We start from the raw sequence: 24,739 nt of genomic DNA, 5'->3' as shown, positions 1-24,739 counted from the left end.
CAAACGCTCTACCACTGAACCACAACCCCAGCTCAAAACTGGAGATTTTTAAGGGAGGAGTTACATGATCAGATTGGACTTTTAGAATATCATTTTAGTTACCATTGAAGACTGGGGGCAAAAGTGAATGTAAGGCAGGTAGAAGGTTTTGTCAAAGGAGAGATGATAGTCACTTGGACCAGATCATTCAAATCATCTTCATTGTCCACTTCTGCTCATCACTTTCCCCCTCCCCCACTTCACATGCTTTCAAGAAACCTTAGGCATACCATTTCATAACCACTACAAACCTACCAGCATTTAAATATATCCTCTGTGCATTAACTTCTTGAAAGAATGCTGGTGCTCTCTTAGAAAAGTTAATTCTTACATCTTTGAAAGGAGTCTATATATCCTCTGACATACCAAGTTCTTAATGTTATTACCCTCTTTTTCTCTATCTTCACTTTCAATTTTGACTTGCCATTTTCCAGTAGAATAAAAAAAAGATTGCATGGTAATGAAAAAATAAAGAGTCTTCTGGAGAAACCACATTCTCTTCCAGTTACATCATTCTTCTCTACTCTCTTGTATAGCCAAATGTTTGGAAAAATTTAGCCTGGTTCTTAATTGATGTCACCATATTATCCAAAATCCAATCAGAGAGTTATGTTGATCTATTTCCTAAATACCTCTAAAAATTATTCACTTATATTTACTCCTTCTCTGGTCCAAGTTACGATCATCTCTCTTTTGACAAAACCTTCTAGCTGCCTTACAATCACTTTTGCCCTCCAGTCTTGTAACTAAAATGATATTCTAAAAGCCTCAATCTGATCATGTAAACTCCTCCCATAAAAACCTCAATTTTTGAGCTGGGGTTGTGGTTCAGTGGTAGAGCGTTTGCCTTGCATGTATGAGGCACTGATTTTTATCCTCAGCATCACATAAAAATAAATAAATAAAGGTATTGTGTCCATCTACAACTAAAAAAAAAAAAATCAAGTCTTTTGAGATAGTGTTATCACCATGGCTAGTCTTAATGAAAATCCAGTCCTTTATTTTAATTCTCTCACTTACCCGGGAATCCTTATGTTATAATCATGTAAGTTTGTTTTCACTTCTGAAGTTTCTATGACTTTACCAGCTTAGTACACACTCTGCCTGAAATATTTCTCTAGCATTCACCTCACTCCTACTTACTTCACACTTTGTGTCAGATGAAGCTTACTTTCTCAGAAGAACTTTTCCTGATACTCCCAGAATAGTTTAGGTCATGCATGCTGGCATTTTATCTTGTAATTTTGTATCACATTTATCAAAATTATAACTATTTACTTGACACTTATTTTCTTTGCTACTTATAAATCTCATGAGAGTCTTTGTCCAGTCTTTCATATGAGTCATGTCCAATGATTAATTCCTTGCACCCAGCTGATTACCTGGGATACAGCAGGCATTCATAATTTATGGCTGAATAAAATAATGAGCATAGTATGAGGTTGAGACAGGAGGATCATGAGTTTAAAGCCAGCTTCAGCAACTTAGTGAGCTCCCAAGCAATTCAGTGAGACAGACCCTGTCTCTAAATAAAAGACAAAAAAGAGCTGGGGATGTGACTCAGTGATTGAGTGACCCTGGGTTCAATCCCCAGTACAAAAAAAAAAAAGTATAAAACATAATAAAAATGAATCTTTACAGTGAGAACAAACCTTTTTATTAATATATTGAGATAAACTACAGAGACTAAAAGACAAAAAATTCATCATAAATCATTCAGTAGAACATTCATTAAAAATCAAATGCATTTTAACAGTTCTCACACAGAAAATTTTATTTTATATAAGTCTGATATAACATTAAATATTTTACAAATCAGACATTTCATCTTTAAACCTAATTATATAATCTTGAATGCACTACAAATAAAGTAATATCTCCTTTACCAGTTTCACTTCACTCAACTTACATAAGGCTTCCATTAAAAATTCCATCAAACCTTGAAAATTACCTGTAGCTTTTTAAAACAAACTAAAACTAAACTTTAAATAAGAAAGTCTTATGTAGCAATCTAAAAATCAAAACAAAGCAAAAAAAAGGTAAGAAGCATTTCTTAATATAAATTACAAAATGTCAATTACATTTCTTATTATTATAGTCATCCAATCTCACAATTCATTTTCAAAGCAATGATTAAAATACTCCAAAGTCACTGAAAATGTTTACTATTTTAATGGTGCTCTTAAATGACAAAGTAGAATATCAGAACATAAAGAATCTTGTGAAGTAAATGAGACCCGTATTCATGCCAGGTGTCATCTGCTATGCAGTTACTAGACATCTTGGCAACTAATCATCCCAATTTTTAATCACTTACTAAATTAAGATACTTTAAGAAACACTTCTTACCTTTATATATTTCCAGATTGCTAGATTTAGAAAGATACAATTATATTTGAAGTATGGGCCTTACAGTAGGAATTTGCATTAAAATATGAAAAAAGATCAACTGAAAGAATTTATACCAATGAAATTCTGTGGACTGATTTTCAAATTTAGAAATATGAATATCCACTGCTAATGGAAGCCCTGCTATGTGCAAATGTAGTGTGGTATATATATTATTAAACAATCACACATCTGAGGTATTAGCTGGAAGAAAATATATATACACTTATACAGGTACACATCCACAGAATATTCACAAATCTATTGGCCCCAACACCAGCAGATAATCAAATTAAATGAAAAGGAATCACATACCAACAAGAAAAAGGAATTTATTTTTAAAAAATGTGGTTACATAATCCTTAATATAAGGAGTATGTTTTGAGGAATTATCTATTTAATAGTCATGAACCAAAAAAGAAGCCTAAATTCTAGGACTGTGTTGTCTGCCAGATTATTAAAGGGGCATGCAAGAATGAAAAGCCTCATTTTAGCCATAACTGAAAATCTGAATTCAGGAAAATTTGAAAGTTATTGCCAGACTGCTCCTTTCTCTTTCATTAATTGGCAGAGAATTTTATGTATTTTTGATGAGGCAGTAGCCCAACACAGCCAAAAGACAAGGTTTTCAGCTATTTAGTGAAGATTAAAATTCAGATTTGTTATTCATTTCACTAGTTGTTCAGATGAGAAAAAATGTTATGAATTCCCTTTCAGTTTGCTTCACTTGGATGAAGGATGGGTAAGTAATACAGGTAATAGTGAACCCAAGTTTCACATGCAGAAGCTAAGTAAATGTACACATTCTTCTCTTTTTAACCATTTGGTCCCTTGTAATAATACTTGTTTAACTGGAAAGATGGTTCCTTTGGTCCTCAGGTCATTGAGAAATATTTCATTGCCTTCACAAGATATGAGTTTTTTTCTTAAATCATACATAAGAATACAATAAGTAATATTAAATATCTGCAATTTAAATCATTACAGATCATCAGAAGGGAAATCAAATAATCATTTCTTTTTATTTTACATACTAGTGTAAAAGATTGAACAGGAAGAAAAATTAATCATGAAAGTGCAATTAAAGGTAAGGACTAGCATTCCATATTCCTGTTCCCGTGAACACCTGAGCTGACACAAAAGTAGAGTCCTTTAATGCGTTATCATAAAATGCCTTAAAGATTTTACTTTTCTCTAAAAAACCTTTATAAATCATAAAGAAACATGTAACAATTATGAAACAAATGATTAAAAATTCCAATATAATCTGTTCCCCAAATCAGTTATATTCACTTAGATTATTAGATAAATAACTGGAAATTTCTCATTATTGAGAATTCAGTTGTCTTATTTGATCAAAGTAAGTTCTAAAACTTACAAATAACTAAAGACTAGCACCGATCTATCTGAGAACTACGGAAGCCAAAAAGAAGAGGAAAGATACTATTTCCTTTTCCTCAAACCCTCACAAGGACAGTAGTGCATAAAAAGGGATAAAAAATGTTTGCTGCCAAACTTCCAAAATATCAGCTAAAGAAGCTAGTTAATAAGCAAAATCAAAGGGCTTTTAGGTGATGGTTAAAATGATCAAATCAAATTATTTTAAAGCTCTAGCTAAAAAAAGATGGCAGAATACTGGGAGTTTTATCATAAAGGAATAAGAAACATGAAAATCTGAAATCTCAAGATATCTAAAATCTTGCTTTTAAAGATTAACCCAAAATTTTAAGTTCTTATTAGGTCTTTATACCATGATATAGGTAACATTAGGGACTCAATCTTTATTTACATACCTTATATGTGGCTTAAATTGTCAGGCACTCTATAATCATTTTCCACAGTTGATTTGAAAATTTAATTTTTAAACACATTTCCCCTAACAGATTATCAAATAGAATGTAGCAATAAACCTGAAATATAATACTGTCTGAAAGTCATGTATAACTTTATGATGTAAAACTTAATTTGATAACTTCACCTATCCCCTCAAAGCAGGGATTTAAGGAAATAAATTAGTCAATAAGAAGTATCAATTACTATAGTGTAAATTTTACATTAACACTGGAAAAATAAAGGTGAAATTTTTTTCATTAAAATTTTTATAAATTTCTGATACATATGAGCTTTCAAAGGTACTTAGGATAACTTTTTTTCTTTACTCATTCTACATGCTCAAAAAATACTTAAAATTATATATATATTTTTAAAGCACTGTTTTTTTTTTTTTTAAAGGTCACATCTTTTAAGCAAGTTGGGTAAGTTGTCCAGGTTTCCTAGGACAGCATGTTTAGTTTAATGTACTGATTTAATTAGGCATTATCTATTGATTCACCTGGAAAAGGGGAAACAAGAACATTTTTAAGAGAATATCATTTTAGTGGTTTTATTTAACAAATATCATAAATCAAACATACCCAGAAAAAAAGAAATCCTTAAATAAAAGAACAAAGCCACTCATTCTAGTATTCTCTCACTCACAAAAAAACTACCCAAAACTGTTCATGTTCCCTTAACTGAGTACAAAAAAGCATCAAAATATTCTACCAAGACTAGAAATCAAAATAGTTTCATATTCAATATATAGGCACCAAAAACTTCAATTTCCAGCTTTTTTTTCTCTAACTTGTATTATGGATTTAATTACAAGGAGCTTATTCCTACATAATTAATTACTCAATGGTTAGAGTAGATTTTAGCTCAGAATTTCTTAAGGATGACTTGCTATAAATCACTATTCTACCTGCTACTGTATTTCTGCCCACTGTTGCATGTGGCCATAAAGATCATGCTCTGATCAAATAAGTGAATTGTGATCTACTTACATGTTTCAGAGTTGGCAATAGGGATATAAAAGGCACAAGGCTATAATTTGGTAGTAATTTTTCTTACTACTTATTTGTAGAATTCATTGACTTTTGGATCCTGCATTTTTAAATGATTACTAAGAAACTTAAGTTTCCATAGGGGGAAAATTAGGTGAGTTCTCTCCATAAATTTTAGCATCCTTCAAAGACATATAAACGAACAGTTGGGGCCTTTTAATTACTGGACTTGCAAATGGCATAACTGCAATTTACTGTTGAAGACCCTTTTAATTTAATATTTATAGCCATTTCCTCATATTTTCTTTAAAATCTATCAGCACAGCATTTCATTTCTATGCATGGATTAGCAATTCAGAAAACTAAATAGCAAACTGATACATTATACCAGTTCATTTATCTCAATACATATTTTGGAATATAATGGCAATATTAAAAATATCAGTTCCCTCTAAGCTGATAATGCTATATAAGATTTTACATAAAGTTAAATAGTTTTTGTTTTCTTTCTTTCTGAAAAAGTTTCATTGTTTAAACTCCACATACTCAACACCTGACAGGGAAAAGTTGTGTCATATAACATTTATTCCTCCAACTTAAAGAAGTGTCTTATGGAGCTAAACACTAAAAGAATTTAAATAAAAGGCAATAATCTGTATGTACACAAAATGATCATTCCATAAATATTTACATGAGGGAAAAGGTAGAGAATCACTAAAACTGAATTGCTACAGGTATGAGAATCCTTTCTCAAGACATATTTAGTTAGGAATCATATGAGTTTTTAAGATGAAAATAATTGCAGAAACATAAATATTAATTTTAGTTGTCATTTCTTACTATTTAAAGGAACCAATAGGTCATAAACAGCCCAAGATTTCAGGAACCAACTATTCAGTTCAGTTTTTAATATCAAATCTTTTTCTTCAGCTCTCATGATGAAATTAAATTTACAGAAGAGATAAAGAGCACGCTGAAAGGTATAAATAAAAATTCCAGTTCATCCTCCTTTATAAAGGCTAGTCAGCCGCTCCAGTTCTTTACAGTTGTCCATGCTCAAGGCATCTGCCTTCCTTCGGAGTCGATCATCGCGGTATACTTTTGCTGCATACTGCATATCTGTTTCTGTTAACAAAGAAAATATTTTGCTAATTAAATAACAATTCACATCAACTGCATAAATTCAAATCATGCTTCATAGAAACCTTCAATACACTTCTATTAGCTTTTTTTAAAAATAAATACAAGTTCTATTTTTAAAAGCCATTTTAGTAGATAAAATTTTCTCTAAGAAATGACAATTTTACCTAAAGACTAGCATGTAAAAGAAAAGAAACAAGAATAGAAACCTTGTCAACTCATGTCAGAACACTTTACCCTCACTCCTAAACCCAAGTATTTTTTTTTTAATCACTGCTCTGAAGCATCATCTTTGCCTTTTATCTCCAAAATATCATATGCTATTCAATACTAATGATTGTTCTTGCAGTGATGTTTTTGTTACAGTTTCGGATAATCTTAAAATTTAAGTAAAAAAAATTAAAATCTTGCTCTTAGTTTACTCAAACAAATATATAATGTTACTGATGCAACAGAGGAAAAATGCTATTGTTACATGAGCATAATACTGATAGACAACATAAGCACTTCTGAGGTTTCCTCCAGTGAGTGAGTAGCACAGTTACTAATAGGAAATACATGGACTACAAATTTATCAGGGAAGTTAAGTTACTCTCAGTCCTTCCATTGTTTATTAATACTGCTAAAGGATGGGAGAACTTAGAGCTATGTTAATTTTTTAACAAAAATAAGTTACTTTGTAGAAAAAAGTGGCCAAGTAGAGGCCACCTGGTCAGAACCACATTTCAAATATACTCACTGGTAAAAGTGTAGTATTTCATATGTAATAATCTCTAGAAACAAACTTTATTCAATCAACTGGGCTAAGAATTATTGTTCAAATAATATTACTCTATACCTTTTACTTACACATAATAATGTACTTATAAAAGTCATTTGCTGATAACTCTTCCCAAAACTTAAGAATTGTTAAACCAAAGTTTACACTGCTAATGAATGACAGAGTCTAGATTCAAATACAAATCTCCAACTTCTATATTAACATTCTTTTCATCAGAACACTTCAAATTATTGCTTGTATTGTATAAAACACGTATTTTTCAATTTATATATGTTAGAGAAGTGACTCTGAAACAGCGGGAAAAAACTGGCAAAAGAATATCTGTTGGCCAAAATGGTTTTGATGACTTAATTTATAAAACTACTTTCAGGGCTGAGTGTAGCCCAGTGGTACAGAACTTCCCTAAATGTACTAGGCCCTGAATTTGATCCCCAGTACTTCAATGAAACAACAACAACAAAAAGATAATTCCTTCTAATCAATAAAGGAACATTCAATTAATGAACTGAGCTCTTCCCATTTTCATCATCATTCAAAGCCCCAAACTTACAAATGTACTGAATTTCAGTTTTATTTTGAAAAAATCTCAAACCAACACAAAAGAATAGTACAGCAAATATCTGATACTATCATATTGGACCAATTTTTCAGAGTTTTAATCTTTCTCTCTACGATAAAGGCTGTTGTTAACTGTTCTTGTGGCCTTTTTGCAGAACTACTGAGAATATAATGCCGATATTATACGATATTTCATTCTTACACTTCAGCATTTTTCTGCCTAAACCAGAGCATTCTCTTATATAGACACAATATAATTATCAAATTCAGGACTTTAACTGATACACTACCATTATCTAATATATTATCCATACTCAAATATTACCAGTTGTAGCAATAATGTCCTTTATAGGTACCTCTCCCCAACTAGGATCCAATCTCTCTAGTAATGTCTTTTAGCTGTGATGTCTCTCTAGTCTTCTTAAGCCTCAAAGAGCTCTGTCTTTTCTGTTTGTTAGGGTTTTTTTTTTTTTTTTTCCCCTGGGTGCTGGGGTGGAACTCAGGGGCATTTTACCACTGAGTACATCCCTATTCCTTTTTATTTATAGTTTGAGACAGGGTCTTGCTAAATTGCTGAGGCTGGCCTCCAACTTAAAATACTCCTGCCTCAGCCACCATGCCCAGCACAAAGAGCTTTGTCTTTTATTTCATTGACAGTTTTTAATAAGAAAGCTGCTTTGTATTTGAATAGCATTAAAAACATTGAATTAAACTTCCAGTAGAAAATTTAATAAACACATATAAATGCATACCATATAACTGCAGAAAACTTGGTTAATGGACAGAATATGGGCTGAAGGATCCTATTAATACTGATCCTGCCAGAGTGCTAACAGATTAAACTAGATTAAGCCGAGCAAAAACACTTAGAATACTATGAAATAAACAATAATAAATAAAATATTGAATACCTATGGGTAACAAGACATTATGCTGAGTGCTTACTATAGATTACCTGTTCTCAAAAAGGTTAACTGAAATTTAAATAATTTGATATATATAATATTGTTAGAGCCAGTTATTTTGTGAGGCAATCCCAGAACTGGCACTTTAACTACGATATTCACTTTTTTGACCAAATATTTATTGATAACAACAATAACACAAGTACCACTAAGTCCTTACTATTAATCAATTACTGGGTTACTGGATAACCACATGTATATAAAACACGATACAGTCATCCCTCAGTATCCATGTTACATTGGCTCTAGGGCCCCCCCAGATATCCAGATATAAAATGGCACAGTGTTTGAATAAAACCTATGCACATCCTCCTTTATACTGATATTAGGCATTATAAGCACACCACTTATAATGCCTAATATGATAGAAATGCTGTCATTAGTTAGTTATATTGTATTGTTTGGAGAATAACAAGAAATAAAGGCTATACAAGTTTAGGATAGACAGTTTTACCCTTGAATATTTTGATGGATGACTGATTAAATCCACAGATAAGAAACCCTCCACAATAAGGTACTGACTATATTTCATCTAAGTACTGAGCACAGATTAGGTCCCAGGTAATTCCAGAACATTCCTTGAATAGGGAAATCTACAGTGATCAATTCCAAAGACTGAATAAGTTTAAAAATATTAAACATTTCACAAACTTACTTTGCTGTCTTTCTTTCCAGCAATTATTTCGAATATTAGTCACATAATCTTCTTCTACACTCTTTTCTACTTTTTGTAATAACATTCCTTTATATTCATTTTTAAAGTCCTTGTTGACATAGTAAACAACGCCCAGATTTTCTGTTTGCATTTTAATGGTTTGCCCTGATCCACTGTAAAAGAGATGATTGTTATTTTAATTAAAATTAGACATACTAATATACTACTATAAAATGAGGTAATAAAAATTATTAAAAAGTTAATATTAGTAATATTATACATTTTCTCAAATTACTTAAAACTGATTTCATGTTATAAAAAAGTAGCCACACTTTTTTTTTTTTTTGGTACTGGGGATTGAACTCAGGGGCACTCAACCACTGAGCCACATCCCCAGCCCTTTTTATTGTTTGTTTGTTTTGAGACAGGATCTCACTAAATTGCTTAAGGCCTAGCTAAATTTCTAAAGCTAGCCTTGAACTTCTGATCCTCCTCCCTCAGCCTCTCCAGTCACTGGGATTACAGGCATACACCACCATGCCCAGCAAGTAACCACACTTTTAATGTAATATGCTCTAATAAAGTCCTCTCAATTTTTAGTTAATAAAAGTCTTATACATAAGAAATGATAAGTTATTTTAAGATCAATCTTGATTCTAATACTGTATCAAGCTTTCCAGCTTAGAAACTTTACCCTTTCAACTGCCAATATGATTTTACAAAGTTTCCTTTATACTCAGTATTTTATATTAAAGTTGTCTAGAATTGATGTTGTATTAAATTTCCCTTATGTACTGACCTCTTAAAATCATTTTCCCCTTAATGACACAAATCTACATAAGATCAGTTATTATATTTTTATCTTTATGGTATTCTTGATTTTCAGTTTTTGTCCCTAATATCAACATATTTCCTACCACATTAAATTCAAGTTCAAATATATAGAGCACTTCTGTCCTTATTTACAAGTGGAACAGAAACGTAAATGACATCATACAAATTTATCACATATACAGCTATTTTAAAAATCAGATATTTTAATATTTAATACACTTGTAATAACAGATTTGGCACTTTAAAAGAGCAAAGGAAGGCCCTTTAAAGGAAGGGGGATACGACAGCAACAATAATTTTTTATAAAACTTTACTTACGATCTGGGATATAAGGAATAAGGAGGATTGGAGACCATCAATTGGCTTAATAATGACACAAGGATCAATACGATAATGGGCATCAGCTGGATAAACACAGAAAAACCTCCCTATAAAAAACCATAAAAGAATAACAAATTATAATATAACTGTAGTGGCCAATTATCCAATAGTTGTTATACATAATTAAGAGGAAGAAAGGACATTTGAGATCATTCAGTATAATACTTTCAAATCTGCATGATCAGATTCTTGAAATTGTAACTTTCCAGGCACATCATCAAGAGATAGTGATTTGAAAAACACTAATAGAATCTGATCTCACTTTATAGATAACAAAGTCCTTATCTCTCTCACACACATACAATAGAGATTACCAGTGTGCTACGGATTGCAAAATATTTTACCTTGGATGTGGGGGTTAAAGATAGAAATTGATGAGTGGCAGAGCTGGGGCATAGGCATTTCAGTTTCTGGTCTAGTGCCCTTTCTGTTTACCTTTCCAACTTGTGACCTAATTGTTATAGGCAATTAGGCATAACTGCATTACAGAGTAAAGTAAAGTTCCTTCTAATTTAAGTATTTTTCAGGATGAATTCTAAATTTATTAGAACCAATAACAAATAGTTATCTTCAAATCATGTATGGTACATTTGTATCCTCTTTAGAATCACAGAACACCAATCTGAAGGGGTTATATTGCCTTAACAACCAATATCATTACCTCCACCCCTGTTCCTACAATATCACAAAGGGACTGAGGATATAGCTCAGGTGGTACAGTGCTTGCCTCACATGCACAAGCCCCTGGGTTCAATCCCCAGCACCACAAACAAACAAAAAACACATGAAAAAATATCACAAAGGGATTTTCTAATCTCTATTGAACACTTTTGGTTGAAAAAAAATATATTACTTCCTAAAACATCTTGCCCTATATTTTAGATAACTCTAATTGCTTTTCCTAAGCTGAAATTTGCCATTCATTTTTTGATTTTTAATCATATCATAAACATACGTCTCCTCTCTCTTCTTCTCTTTCATGTCCACTATGTCGATGCTGATGTTGATGACTATAACCAGCTCGGCCATTTGAAAATGAATGTACACTACCTAGAAAATTAAAACCAAGGTTAAATTAGGGAGAGCAAATATGATAAAAAAAATTACATTGTCCTTTACATATATTAATTAATAGGTGTTTATTTTGAGCAATGAATGCTTACTGCCCTCTTTTCTTGTGAGTGAGGTATGGATAGAAACAGGAATAATTCTTTCCCAACTCTGCCTCCTTTAAAGTAAGGCTGAAGTTTCTTACTTATGAAATATATTCTACATACCTAGAAAACTTTTATTATATAGTTGGTTATTTTACAAACCTTGGATCCTTACTCAGAAACTTTGATTTCTGTATTTAAATGAGTCACAAACACCTCTAGAAATCAAAATATAGCACTCTGAATAATTTTTTAAAAAGCTATTTAATATTCCATAGAATGTGTGACATAACTTACTCAAAAATTTTCTTGCTGATAGATATCAAATTGTTTTTAAATACGGCGATGAACCAAAATTGGCTATTACTGACAAATTTGGCAAATTAAGCTATGTTGTAACTAGCAAGGAACTGCAAATTAACTACCAAAAACATTCACAAAGGCCTGAAAGATTTCTGATGTTTACAGCATATTTTCAGTCAAAATTATTAGTTTTAATAATTTTTCAGTAAAAGGAATTATGTATGCAAATATGTCAAAATAAGTTACATTCTTAATTAATGTATATTTATACATCCTATTTTCTTCAAGGACACTTTGCAAAAATGTCCTATCAATAATGATAATCTTTCTCACTAATATTCAGAGAAGACCACCATGCCAAATTATACTGCTTGTTCATAAAAGATTATCCTGTTTTTGAATAGGATCTTTAACTCAACACATTAAGTAAATGCTGTAAATAAGCCTGGAGCTATAATTTTAACTATCTTAGAGGAGATACTCTCAGGGCTGGGGATATAGCTCAGCTGGTAGAGTGCTCGCCTCCTAGGATTCAAACCCCAGTACCACAAAAAAAAAAAAAAAAAGAGAGAGATACTCTCAAAGAAAATTAATTTCCACATAAAAACTCATAATAAATGTAAGCAGAGTTCACTATTACTTATGTTAGCACTGTAAAATCTATTCATTTAGTGGTCACTACAATATTTCATTTTGATAGCCTAGTTTAAGTTATTATTTCTATCCTAATGTTAAAACAAACAAACAAACAATAACAACAACAATAACAAAACATGAGTCAGGCATAGTGGTACACACTTACAATCTCATCTACCGGGGAGGCTGAACAGGAGGTTCCCAGTTTTGAGGTCAGTCTGGGCAATTTAGTGAGACCTCATCTCGGGGGAAAAAAAAAAAAGGAGGAAAAAGAAAAGAAAAAGGCAGGAGGAAGAGTGTAGCTCAGTGGTAGAGTACTTGCCTATCATGCACAAGGCCCTGAGTTCAATGCCCAGTACTGGGGGTGGATGGGGAGGAGGCAGCAAACACTTTTATGTATAAAATGTGATAAGACTTTCTACTATTTCATTGGAAATACCTCAATATATACATCCAAATTAGCAAATTTATAATTTCCTTAATAAAATATTTAGAAAGTTCTCCAGAGAACCACTGCCAAATAGTTATCCAGGTTATAGGATACATCTCATAACTATAACAACACTTACCTGAGACACTGCCACTAGATTTCCTGCTTCCACCCACTTCCTTCACCTTTAGATAAAATACTTTAAAATACTCTTCAACTAATTTTTTTAATTCAAATATGTTCTAGGAAAAAGAGAGGCTATAGTAAAAGTAGTTATCCTAACATTTTTCTCCTACCTTCATGGAAAGCCATCACAGGAGTCTAGCACTATGAGAAATGCAGGGGAGAAAGCAGATAAATTTTTAAATAGCCTAATAGGAAGGATCTCTTCTTCATAAAATGTAGTATTTATAATTAATATTAATTTACCTGAAGGAAATCCACCACCAAAAAATATATTAAACAAGTCTTCTGGAGTTATATCAGCTTCACAACCTCTATGGAAATTAAATCTGCCATTGTTTTGGTGATTACATGCTTGGTCTTCACTGCCGGTGAGATCATACTGTTTTCGTTTTTCTGGATTGCTTAAAACAGCATAAGCATTTCCAATCTCTGAAAAAGGAATGAGTAAAAGTTGGTAAGCAAAGTTCTTATTTTATAAAAGACTGACCCATAAGCTACTGTCACCTTAAAAAAATTACTTTTGTGGACTGTGACTATGGCTCAGTGGTATAGTGCTCGCCTAGCATGAGTGAGGCAATGGGATCAATCCTCAGCACCACATAAAAATAAAATAAAGATACTGTGCTCACCTATAACTAAAAAATAAATATTAAAAACAATTACTTGAGCTGGGTGCGGTGGTGCATGCCTGTAATCTCAGTGGCTTGAGCAGCTGAGGCAAGAGGATCACGAGTTCAAAGCAACTTAGCAAGGCGCTAAGCAACTCAGTGAGACCATGTCTCTAAATAAAATACAAAAAACAGCTGGGGATGTTGCTCAGTGGTTAAGTGCCTCTGAGTTCAATCCCTGGAAACCCTCTAAAAATTTTCACTTGAAACTAATGAAGATTATAAAATACTAACTTTATAATTTGACAAGTATAACATTAAATTATTAAAATTAATTTTTAAAATATTTTACATTGTTTGAAATTACATATATTATTATCTTTCTTTTTTATTGTCATCTCTCAATACAACTTTTCATACTTGCCAGGCAAGTCTCCCTACTGCTTTGTAAAAAAAGGAATGACCATCTACCTTTCCTAATAATTAGAAATATCCTATTCCTAATATTTCCTAATATTCTCTAAAATCTTGTCTCTTCCTTTCTGAGTGCCCTACTAGCCATTCATCAAGATTGTTTAAGACAATAATAGCAGCAGTATTTCTCATTTATGATGTAGCTATTAATTCTGTACCCCATACCTTACTACATTATCCTTTAACAACTCCACTTTACAGATAAGAACTTTGGGTCTCAAAATGGTAAATTTGCTCAAGGCCAAATTCTTCTCAGCACAATGATATACTTTCACTACTCTATGAAACCTATACCACAAACATTTTATTTTACAGTACTGCCCAGAATGAGCTATTCTTTCACTCTATTTCTGAATGATTTATCTTCCTTAAGACAGTAAACTCCGTAAGATAGGGCCTGAGTCTGTTTTTACTGCAATGTTCCAGGATCCGCATACAGTCTAAATTAATTTTTGAATAATACACATAGTCCTCAGTTTTCCTATCTCATTTTGGTAATCCGTATTTATTTGTAGAGGTTTCTATGTCCCATCTCCTAATCTCAAGTCCAACAAGCAATGGTACATTACTTATGTGAATGTCTTCTTGTAGCAATTAATAAAAGTTATAATGCTACTTTCCTCTTCTCATTCTGACACTAATCATTTCAAAAATGCAGCTTGCTTCTTTAACTACACTATATGCCACTTGCATTAAATATGGAATATTTAAAAAAATACTTTTGTGATCTATGTGGTGGCTGCCTTAGGTATTCAAAGAAAACTGATGCTCATTAGGTAGTTGGTTCAAAATAATTACAAATTACACCGAAATTAGTTACACACATAGAGTCCGGAACTTTTCCTGATATGGCTTCCTAAAACTGGGATACAGAGATGATAGCTTTCAAGAGATCTGTGAACCTTGCCTGATGAAAAATTAGGTGGAAGGCCATCTACCTGAGGAGATGCTCTCAAATATCCTTCAAATCCTCAAAGAGATCTGTGACTTAGAAATGTAGCCACCACTTGTAATGTTATTTCAATGGAAACCATAATAAGAAAGCAAAATAATGTACTTACAAACAATACACAGTATTAACCCATACCTAAAAAACAAAGTGTATCTACCCATCTCTGCTAAAGTTGTACTTCCAGTAAAGGTATCAGTTTTAGGATTTAACATCAATAAACTAAATTTCATAATGCTATTACTTTTGAAACTATTAATATGTAGGTAACCCAATTCTATTTTTAAAACTTCTCTTTTTAAAAAATTATTTCTAAACATTAAGATATTTAAAAGATATTTGTGAAAGTCATAATCTATACATAATTATATCCATAAAAAATTTGCTTTATACACTGTGACCAAAGTAATTTTCTATTCATTTATTTTGTGCTATAGGCATAATCAAAAGTTTTTTTTAACAGTTCCTTATTATCTAAAGAATTAAATCCAACATTTATTTGGTGTTCAAAAGCCTTACAAAATACATTTCTACCTCACTGTCATTAATTACACCAAATGGAATAATATATAAATGGGACTGTATCATAACAATTATGTAAATAGAGCAAAACTTTTTGGAATTGTTTTTTTTTCAGCAGCATACTTCTCTAGAGATTGAACTAGGATGTTCTATGTCAGTAACTTCATTCCTTTTTATTAATACAATATTTTATGGTATGAACACAGCACTGTTTGCTCAGCCATTTATCCACTGAATAACATCTGGGTTGTTTCTAGTTTTTAGCTATTGCAAATAAAATTGCTATATACCTTTAAACATAGGTTTATGTGTACACAAATTTTTATTTCTCATTTCTAATAGTTGTTTCTTATGAAACTTCAAAACTGTTGTACAGAATGTGTCATTTTACATCCCATCAACAATGTATGAGCAATCTATTTTCTGCATACATAGAAGCATTTGGACTTGCCATTATTTTTTTTTACTTCAGCCATTACAATAAGTATGCAGTGATACCTCATTTTGGTTTTACTTTGCATTTCTCTAACAGATAATGAATGATGTTGAAAATCTTTTCATACACTTCTTTACTATGTGTATATTAGGTAAAATGTCTCCATCTCTTTTGTCCATTTTCTAGTTGAAGAATATTATTTTATTTTTGAGTGTTGGGAGTTCTTTATATATATTCAAGATACTAGAACTTCGGCAGGTATGTGCTTGGTAATTATTTTCTCTTACTTGTAGACTGTCTTTTCATCTTCTCAGTAGAGTCCAACTGATCAACTGTTCCTTTTAAGAATTCTGCTTTTGGTGTCATCTTAAGAATTATCACTGGTCAGCCCTGGATCCTAAAGATCTATCCCCATATTTTTTTTTTTTTTTTTTTGCTAAAAGTTAAAAAGTGTTGTTTTATATTTACCTTTGTGATCCATTTTGAGAAACATTTTTTTGCATAAATTATGGTTTCAGTCAAGGTTATTTATTTATTTGCCTATGGATATGCAACTATTCTAAAATCAATTCTTTAAAAGGCTATTTTTCTTCCATTAAATTACTCTTGCACCTTTGTCAAAAACCAGGATATATTTTTATGGATCTACTTCTGGACACTCTATCCTGTTCTATTAATCTATATGTCTATTTTCTTCCAGTACCACACAATTTTGGTTACTATAGATGGACAGTAAGTCCTGAAATCAGGTTCACTGATTAGTCCCACTCTTGATCTTTCAATAAATCATTTTAGCTCTTCTGAGTCTCTATTTAAATTTTAGAATAAATATTGCTAACTGCAAAAAGGATTAAGACAGAAATTGTGATAAATCTGCATACCAACTTGGAGAAATCTGGCATGTTTTCTATGTTCAATTTTCCAATCCTGGTATATGATATTTTGCTTCATTTATTTAGGTCTTCTCTGATTTCTTTCATGAATACCATGTAGCTTTCACCATAAGTTTTACTAAATTTTCAGACAAGCATTTAATTTTTAATTAGTGATTGTGAATGTTAATGAATTTTAAATTTCAGTGTCTCCAAGTTGCTAGTATATAGAAATACAATTGACTTTTATGTTTATTTTGAATTCTGCAATCTTATGAAATTCACTTTTTTTTTTTTTTTTTGGTACTAGGGATTGAACCCAGGGCCTTAATGCATGCACTCTACCAACTGAGCTATATCTGCAGCCCTGAAATTCACTTTTATTAGGGGGATTTTCTGTAGATTTCTTGTAAATAGTTACAATTTTCTCTCTTACTATATCTAATCTGTAATCCTCTTATTTCTTCTTCATATCTTAATGCAATGGCTAGAAATCCCAACACTTAAATTGAATATGAATAGTAAGAGGGCACATTTTTCCATCACTAAATATGTCAGCTGTAGATGTTCAGGAATTAGTCTTTATTAAATTGAGGTAGCCCCCTTCTATTCCTACTTTTCTGACAGTTTTTGTCATGAATGGGTGCTGAAATTTTTCAAATAATTTTACTGCAACGAATGATATAATTGTAAGGTTTTTTCTTCTTTCTTTAGCCCATTTACACAGCGATTTTATTAATTTTAAAAATTTATATATAATAGCGAAATGCATTACAATTCTTATTACAAATTTAGAGCTCAATTTTTCATCTCTGGTTGTATACATAGTATACTCACACCAATTCGTGTTTTCATACATGTACTTGGGATAATAATGATCATCACATTCCACTATCATTAATTACCCCATGCTTCCTCCCTTCCCCTCCCACCCCTCTGCTATTATTACTATTATCATTATTATTTTGGTGGTACTGGGGATTGAACCCAAGGTCTTATACATTTTAGGTAAGCACTCTACCACTTAGCTACATTCCTACCTGCTAGATTACATTATGTTCGTATAGTGAACAAAATTTGCAACCTTAGAACAAACCCCACTTGATGTTGTAGTGTATAGTTCTTTTTTAATATTGCAGTATTTTAATAAGCATATTTGGGCTTATTGTATAAATGAGATTAGTCTGTAAATTTCTTCTTTTGTAGTGTCTTTGACAGGTTTTGATAGCAAGGTAAAATATTTTGTCAAATGAATTGAGAAATATTTTCTCCTATATTCTGAGAGAAAATATGTAGAATTACTTTTAATTATTCTCTAAAAATTAGGTAGAATTTTCTAATAAAAGCATCTGAGCCTAAAGGTTTCTTTTTTAGAAGACTTATAAATTTAATTTACTGAAAAGTTCTATAGGATTATTCACATTTTCTATTTCAGTTGTTATTATTTTTTATTCTTTATAGAATTGATCCACCACATCTAACATGCAAGTATGTATATGTAGAAGTATATTACTCTTATTATCCTTTAGATGTCTGCAGAGTTTGTGGCAATATTCATGTTTCTTACAGCATTTCTGATGGTGGTCACTTCTAGCCTCTTTTTTTCTGTCAGTATGTCAATTTTATTGATCTTTTCAAGAAATTACCTTTTACACTACTGGTTTTCACTATAGTTATTTTGTTTCCAATTTTATTGATTCCCATTCTTACTTCCTTTCTTTTTCTTGCTTTGGGTTTATTTTGCTTTTATTTTTTTAATTCTGTGAGGTAGAAAAAAAGAATATTGATTTGAGACTGTTCATCTTTTCTAATATATACACTTAGCATTTTCTAATATATAAATTTTGCATATAAATTTCCTCTTAGCATTGCTTTAGCTGATCCTCTCAAATTCTGGTATTTGTATTTTTATTTAGTTCAATTTATTTAGTTCAATTTCCCTTTGAGACTTCCTCTTTGACCTACAAGTTATTTAGAAGTACACTGTTCAGTTTTCAAATGACTAGACATCTTCTTATTTTGTTAACTGACTTTTCTTTGATTTCACTGTGGACATACAATGTGTTCGTGATTTCAATATTTTATCAGTTAAGATTTATTTTCTTCTTCTTTTTTCTTTTGTTAAATAAATGTATGGGACTGAACCAGGGGCACTTTACCACTGAGCTACATCCCCTGCCTTTTTTGTTTTTTACTTTGAGATAAGGTCCTGCTAAGTTGCTCGTGGTGTCAACTAAGGTACTAAACCTGACCTCAAATTTGTGATCCTTTTTCCTCAGCCTTCCAAGTTGCTAGCATTGCAGGTATTCACTACTGTACCTGGCTGTGAAGGTTTAATATGACCCATGAAATGGTGTATGTTGGTCTATATTCCATGGGTACCTGAAAAGATTATGTAGTCTGATATTGTTGGATAGTGTTCTGTAAATACCGATTAGATGCTGTTGGGCGATGGTCATGTTTAGTTATTCTATAGCCTTACTGATCACTCTCTAATTGTTCTATCAACTGTTGATAGAAAGGGGTTGAAGTCTCCAACTGTAACTGTGAATTTGTCTATTTTTCCTTCTAGTTCTATGAGTTTTGGCTTTACATATTTTGCAGCTTCGTTTCTTAGTGCATACACATTCATATTGTAATGTCTTTTTGGTATGTTCATGCTTTTATCATCATATAATGTACATCTCTGGTAATTTTTTTACTCTATAAAAACTCCTTAATATCCACAGTGCATATACTATAATCCCAGCTAATTGGAGGCTGTGGCAAGAGGACTGCAAGTTGGAGGCCAGCCTGCGCAACTTAGGGAGACCTTGTCTCAAAATAAAAATAAAAGGGATAAGGATGCAGCTCAGTGGCAAAACACTCTTATACTGAGGGGGGGGGAAAAAGAATATACTAACTTCTACTTTAATATTTACATATCTTTTTCAATTTCTTTACTATTATGAACAAAGAGATTTTGTTACAGACAATATTTAGTGACCTTGTGTTTTAATTCACCCTGCTGGATTGAACCCATGTACATGAAGGCAAGCACTTTACCAACTGAGCTATATCCCAGCCCACTAATTTATCTTTTAATAGGTACATTTAGATTATTTACATTTAAGGAAATTACTGGTAATTAGGCTTTATGTCTGTCACTTTTTGGTTTTTCTTCTCTGTTTACTTTTTCCTTAGTTCCTATGAGTTACCATTTTTTAGAATTCCATTTTGATTTGTCTCTAGTGTTTTCTGAGTGTTTTTCTTCTAAACAGCTCTTTAATGGTTGCTTTGGGCATTATACACATAACATAATGATTTTATTACTTAGAAGTATAGAACCCTTATTTCTCTTCACTTCATCTTTTCCCCTTTGTAACACAATTGTCTTATATATCTTGTTTACATTTATTTTATACACTTTTATCTGTCTATGAGGCTGTATCTTTTTTTCCCCAGTGTATTCTTTGTTGTTCAGATTGGATAATTTCCATTTTTCCATTTTCTAGCTCATCAGTTCTTTCCTCTATCCATCCTATTGTGGTTATTTCAATTATTGATAGTTTTTATTTAATTGTAATATTCCATTTTCTTCTTTGTTGATATTATTTATTTTTTGCTTGTTTCTGGCTTTTTTGTAATTACTCAGTGAAATGTTACTTTGAAATCCTTACTGGGGGGGCTGGGGTTGTGGCTCAGAAGTAGAGTACTCGCCTACCATGCATAAGGCACCGTGTTCGATCCTCAGCACCACATAAAAATAAAAGATATTGTGTCCACCTATAACTAAAAAATAAATGTTTAAAAAAAATCCTTACTTAGCAGTTATAACTTTTCTGTCATCTTCATGTAGGTATCTCTTGATTAATTTTTTCTTGAGATCCTGGTTCTTGAAATGACAAGTGGCTTTCAGTTGAAATATTTATATTGGCTATTATGAGATTCCGGGTCTTAATTTAAACTTTGTGTTTTAACTGTATTCCTCTGACAGCACTCTGGGAGAGTAGGGGGGAACATGATCTCATTACTTTCAGGTAGAAATAGTAGTTCAGGCTTCCCTCTTGGACTCTGATGACAATCCAAGCAGGGCATGGGGGAGCCCCTCATTACTGCTGAGTGGAGCTGGAATTTCCAGTTTCCCATGAAGACTCTACTTATGTCTACCTGATTAGGAAGAGAAAGGCTGCCTCATTACTGCTCTCTATGTACTTCAGTGATACCATAAGTATATGGCTTTGTTACCTCTAGATGGTGGGGAAAGTCCTAGCAATCCACTAGGCCACATCAAATACCACCCCAATGGGAAGGACAATGATCACCATTGAATCTCTAGGTAAGGGCAGAAGTCCTGAATCCCCTAAGTTATCTCTACTAACACTGTGAGGAAAGAATGGGAAGAGTGAAAAAGGTGGGAAATTTTCTTACTGCCTAGCACAGGTGAAATTCCAAGCTCTCAACTCATTTGTCTGTCACCACCCCTGCAGGGGGAGTGGGTGTTAGAGCATTTCATTACAGCATGGAGATGGTGGGTGGTCTGGGGTCTCTACTTAGCTTTGGTCATTATGGATTAGATTAGGGTCAGATTTGTCTGCTATGGAGTTACTATTATTTTTCTTTCTTGGCTATACCTTTCCTGGTCATTTGGCAGAACAACAACAACAACTTTTACGGGGCTTTTTTTGGTCTATGCTCATTGGAGTTTGGGGGTTACCTGATCCTCCAACACCCAACCTGGAATACAAGGGACAAAAAAGAAATAAGCACCCAAGCAGTTCACTGCCATGTTATTTTTTCTAGACATTATTAAGCTCAAGACCTAATACAAGCAACAGCACCTGATTCATAAATATTTTTCAAGAAAGCACTTAAGCAATTAATGCCCTGTTACTGAGTTCACATAGATGCTAATAGGCAGAGGTACTATTCAAATAATCTCTGAAATACTTGAGAGTCAGAGATAATATAAACTGGTTGTCTTTTTGTTTGTGTTGGCAGTGCTGAAGATCGAACTCAGGGTTTTGCACATGCTAAGCAAGCATTCTATTTCCGAGCTATGTCCCAAGCCTGAGCATGTTTTAATGGCACCTATGTCAGCGAGAAAGGTAATATAAAAAAACTGAATACATTTAGATATATTGTGAAAATCATTCTATATGTAAATAAAATCGTTGCTGCTTTTGAAAACTTACAATCCTAACTGGAATGATCAAATAGCCACATACAGTACACTTACCTTGAGAAATCTTTTATTTTCAAAGTTTCACAAAAACATACAAATGAAACATCTATCTATTTTAATTCCCTAAATCAATTACTTCTTCCTGTTCTTGGAGAAGACGCAAATCAAGTGGTTTACGTTTTTTATAAAATAATCTTTCTAAAAGCTATTAATCTACACTTTAACTTTCATATAAAAGAAATGCATATTGCCTCTACTTAGAGATAGAACAGTTTGGGCTGGGGATGTGGCTCAAGCGGTAGCGCGCTCGCCTGGCATGTGTGCGGCCCGGGTTCGATCCTCAGCACCACATACAAACAAAGATGTTGTGACCACGGAAAACTAAAAAATAAATATTAAAAAAAAAAGAGATAGAACAGTTCGATATTCCAACACCAAGTTAAGATCAAATGAAGTAAGATGATTCAGAAAGTAATGACAAAAATCCTTTGTGCTAAATTAACGAAACCTGTCATTTCTGTATGATGATACTAGCTGAATGATGTTCAAACTATATCTGCTAACCCAAGCATCTATGGATTACAACTTGGGTTTTCTATCTAGTTTCTACTTATCAGCCAATTCCCAATTCTGATCCTCTTTGGGACTAATAAATTGGCATGCTGGCTTACAGATAATCTCTTGTGTATTGAATAATGTAAACCTCTCCCCTAGAGATAAATCACCTTTCAGCATGTTGATAAGTTTCTCATTTTGCAAAAAAGAGCATTAAAACTCTGAAAGACACCACTCCTAAGCACAACCACCTTTGCAAAATCCCATTGAACTGGATGTAGTAGTACATGACTGTAATCCCTACTACTGAGAAGGCTAAAGCAGGAGGATTGCCAAGTTCAAGGCCAACCTCAGCAACTTAGTGTCTAGTGTGCTTTAGGCCCTGGGTTTCATTCCCAATACTGTAAAACACAAATTAAAAACAAACAAACAAAAACAGCCCACTAAAAATCTAGGTGGCTTCGTGGAATGACATTTATGCAGCTCATCTCTTTAAAATGTAACTCCAGTTGTAGAAATATAGGTGCATACACTTAGTATTAGTCAAAGACCATAATGCTAATATGACTTCAATTTAGAAGTGGGAGAAATAAAACATTTAATGTTCTTAACATTAATGAAGAATTAATACTGATATCACCTAGCAGATCACAAACATGCAAATAATCCATTGTCAAATATTTTTAAGATTTTAAAATTAAATGCTCTTATAATGTGGAACTTTTAAATTGGGGGTAACATGCTAATAAATTATTTAAAGATGCCAGTGATTTTTCTGGTTAACTGCTATATATGTGAAATACATTTTGTTTACTAAAATTTAAAATTCTTTGTAAAAATTATGCACCTGCAATAAAACAAATTAAATATTTATTCTACTTGAAAATTTTACCAAAAATTTCCCAACTTTTTGTACTGTTGAATGAGAAATTAACCCAAGTGCTATTATCTGTGTTATTGCTGTTTAATAACATAAGGTCTATATTTGCAAGACAGAAAATAACAGCCCTATTTTCTGGATCCATTCTTTAGGTAACTGACAGAAGTATGATTGTTAATGTTTCTGAATAAAGGAACTTTTCCTGCACTTTCAACATGCCACTTTTAATTGAAGGAAACAAACCGAGAAGGCTCTCCCTGTCACTGTGGTATTTTACTTTCACCAGCACCACTTTGGCAGTGCTTTTATTGGAACACATTAGTAATTCCCAAATGTATTTTCTTGGCAACTTCCTCCAAGAAATAAAACTATTTTGTAAACAATTTTAATAGTATTTTTATGAAAGACCAATTGAGTCTTCCACCTTTTCAAAACACTAAAAAAAAGATTACCTCCTTTCTATTAGTCTAACGCCCCATCATTTTATTGAAAACATAATACACCTATTCTAACACCTCAAATTCACACAAAAAATCACAAATTTAAGCATTTTCACTATAAATTATTAGTGAACTACAGATAAGTTGTAACAAAACACAAAATTATAAAATAGTGCTGACACTATTTACCAAATTGACCAAAAAACAAAAAAGAACCTGAAAGAATATTGAAAAATAAAATAAAGAAAAAATGAATTGTAGGAAGGAGAAAAGAAACCAGTTTTTAAAAAGTAGAAGAAAATCACATCAGAACTACATACAAAGACTGCAAAAGTGGCCAGGTTTAATAGAAATATAAGAATACTAGAGAGAGAGCTATTCTAACCAACACCTGAATTCTAGACAGTCTATATAGCAAAAACTCAAAACTACATTTTGCTTTTAGTTGACTTTAGAACCAGATGGCAATATGCTAAAAGTGCATGCAAAATTATCACTCTACTTATTCACTGTAAACTAGAAAGCATGCATGGATACCTAAAAAAGTTACTTTGGACTATGTCAAAA

The 24,739-nt window shown here is 32.2% G+C and overlaps 1 protein-coding gene and 1 long non-coding RNA gene across 7 annotated transcripts in view; one reads left to right on the top strand and one right to left on the bottom strand.

Moving 5' to 3' along the window:
- The window catches only part of LOC120892555 (uncharacterized), a 41,091-nt gene that overhangs the window by 2,913 nt on the left and 13,439 nt on the right, over window positions 1-24,739 (top strand). Inside the window, exon 2 of the long non-coding RNA XR_005737272.2 lies at window positions 22,114-22,220. This is a non-coding gene — a long non-coding RNA (uncharacterized LOC120892555). The remainder of the gene's footprint in view (window positions 1-22,113; window positions 22,221-24,739) is intronic.
- The window catches only part of Dnajb14 (DnaJ heat shock protein family (Hsp40) member B14), a 45,606-nt gene continuing 22,540 nt past the window's right edge, over window positions 1,674-24,739 (bottom strand). For 2 of the 6 annotated variants that reach the window (XM_005325752.4, XM_078021878.1), the window contains 5 exons: window positions 13,516-13,701; window positions 11,519-11,613; window positions 10,501-10,610; window positions 9,349-9,521; window positions 1,674-6,374 (listed from right to left, as the gene is read on the bottom strand). In XM_005325752.4, the coding sequence (XP_005325809.1) occupies window positions 6,250-6,374; window positions 9,349-9,521; window positions 10,501-10,610; window positions 11,519-11,613; window positions 13,516-13,701 (689 nt within the window). In that variant the 3' untranslated portion in view covers window positions 1,674-6,249. Of the gene's footprint in view, window positions 6,375-9,348; window positions 9,522-10,500; window positions 10,611-11,518; window positions 11,614-13,382; window positions 13,414-13,515; window positions 13,702-20,936; window positions 21,850-24,739 lie in introns of those variants that run through there. The other 4 variants (XM_078021879.1, XR_013426056.1, XM_040293049.2 and 1 more) reach the window with 4 other exon arrangements.

This window comes from Ictidomys tridecemlineatus, chromosome 9 (assembly GCF_052094955.1).
Source record: "Ictidomys tridecemlineatus isolate mIctTri1 chromosome 9, mIctTri1.hap1, whole genome shotgun sequence".
Taxonomy (NCBI): domain Eukaryota; kingdom Metazoa; phylum Chordata; class Mammalia; order Rodentia; family Sciuridae; genus Ictidomys; species Ictidomys tridecemlineatus.
The sequence above is the reverse complement of the archived record's forward strand: the minus strand, read 5'-3'. Positions and strand labels throughout refer to the sequence as shown.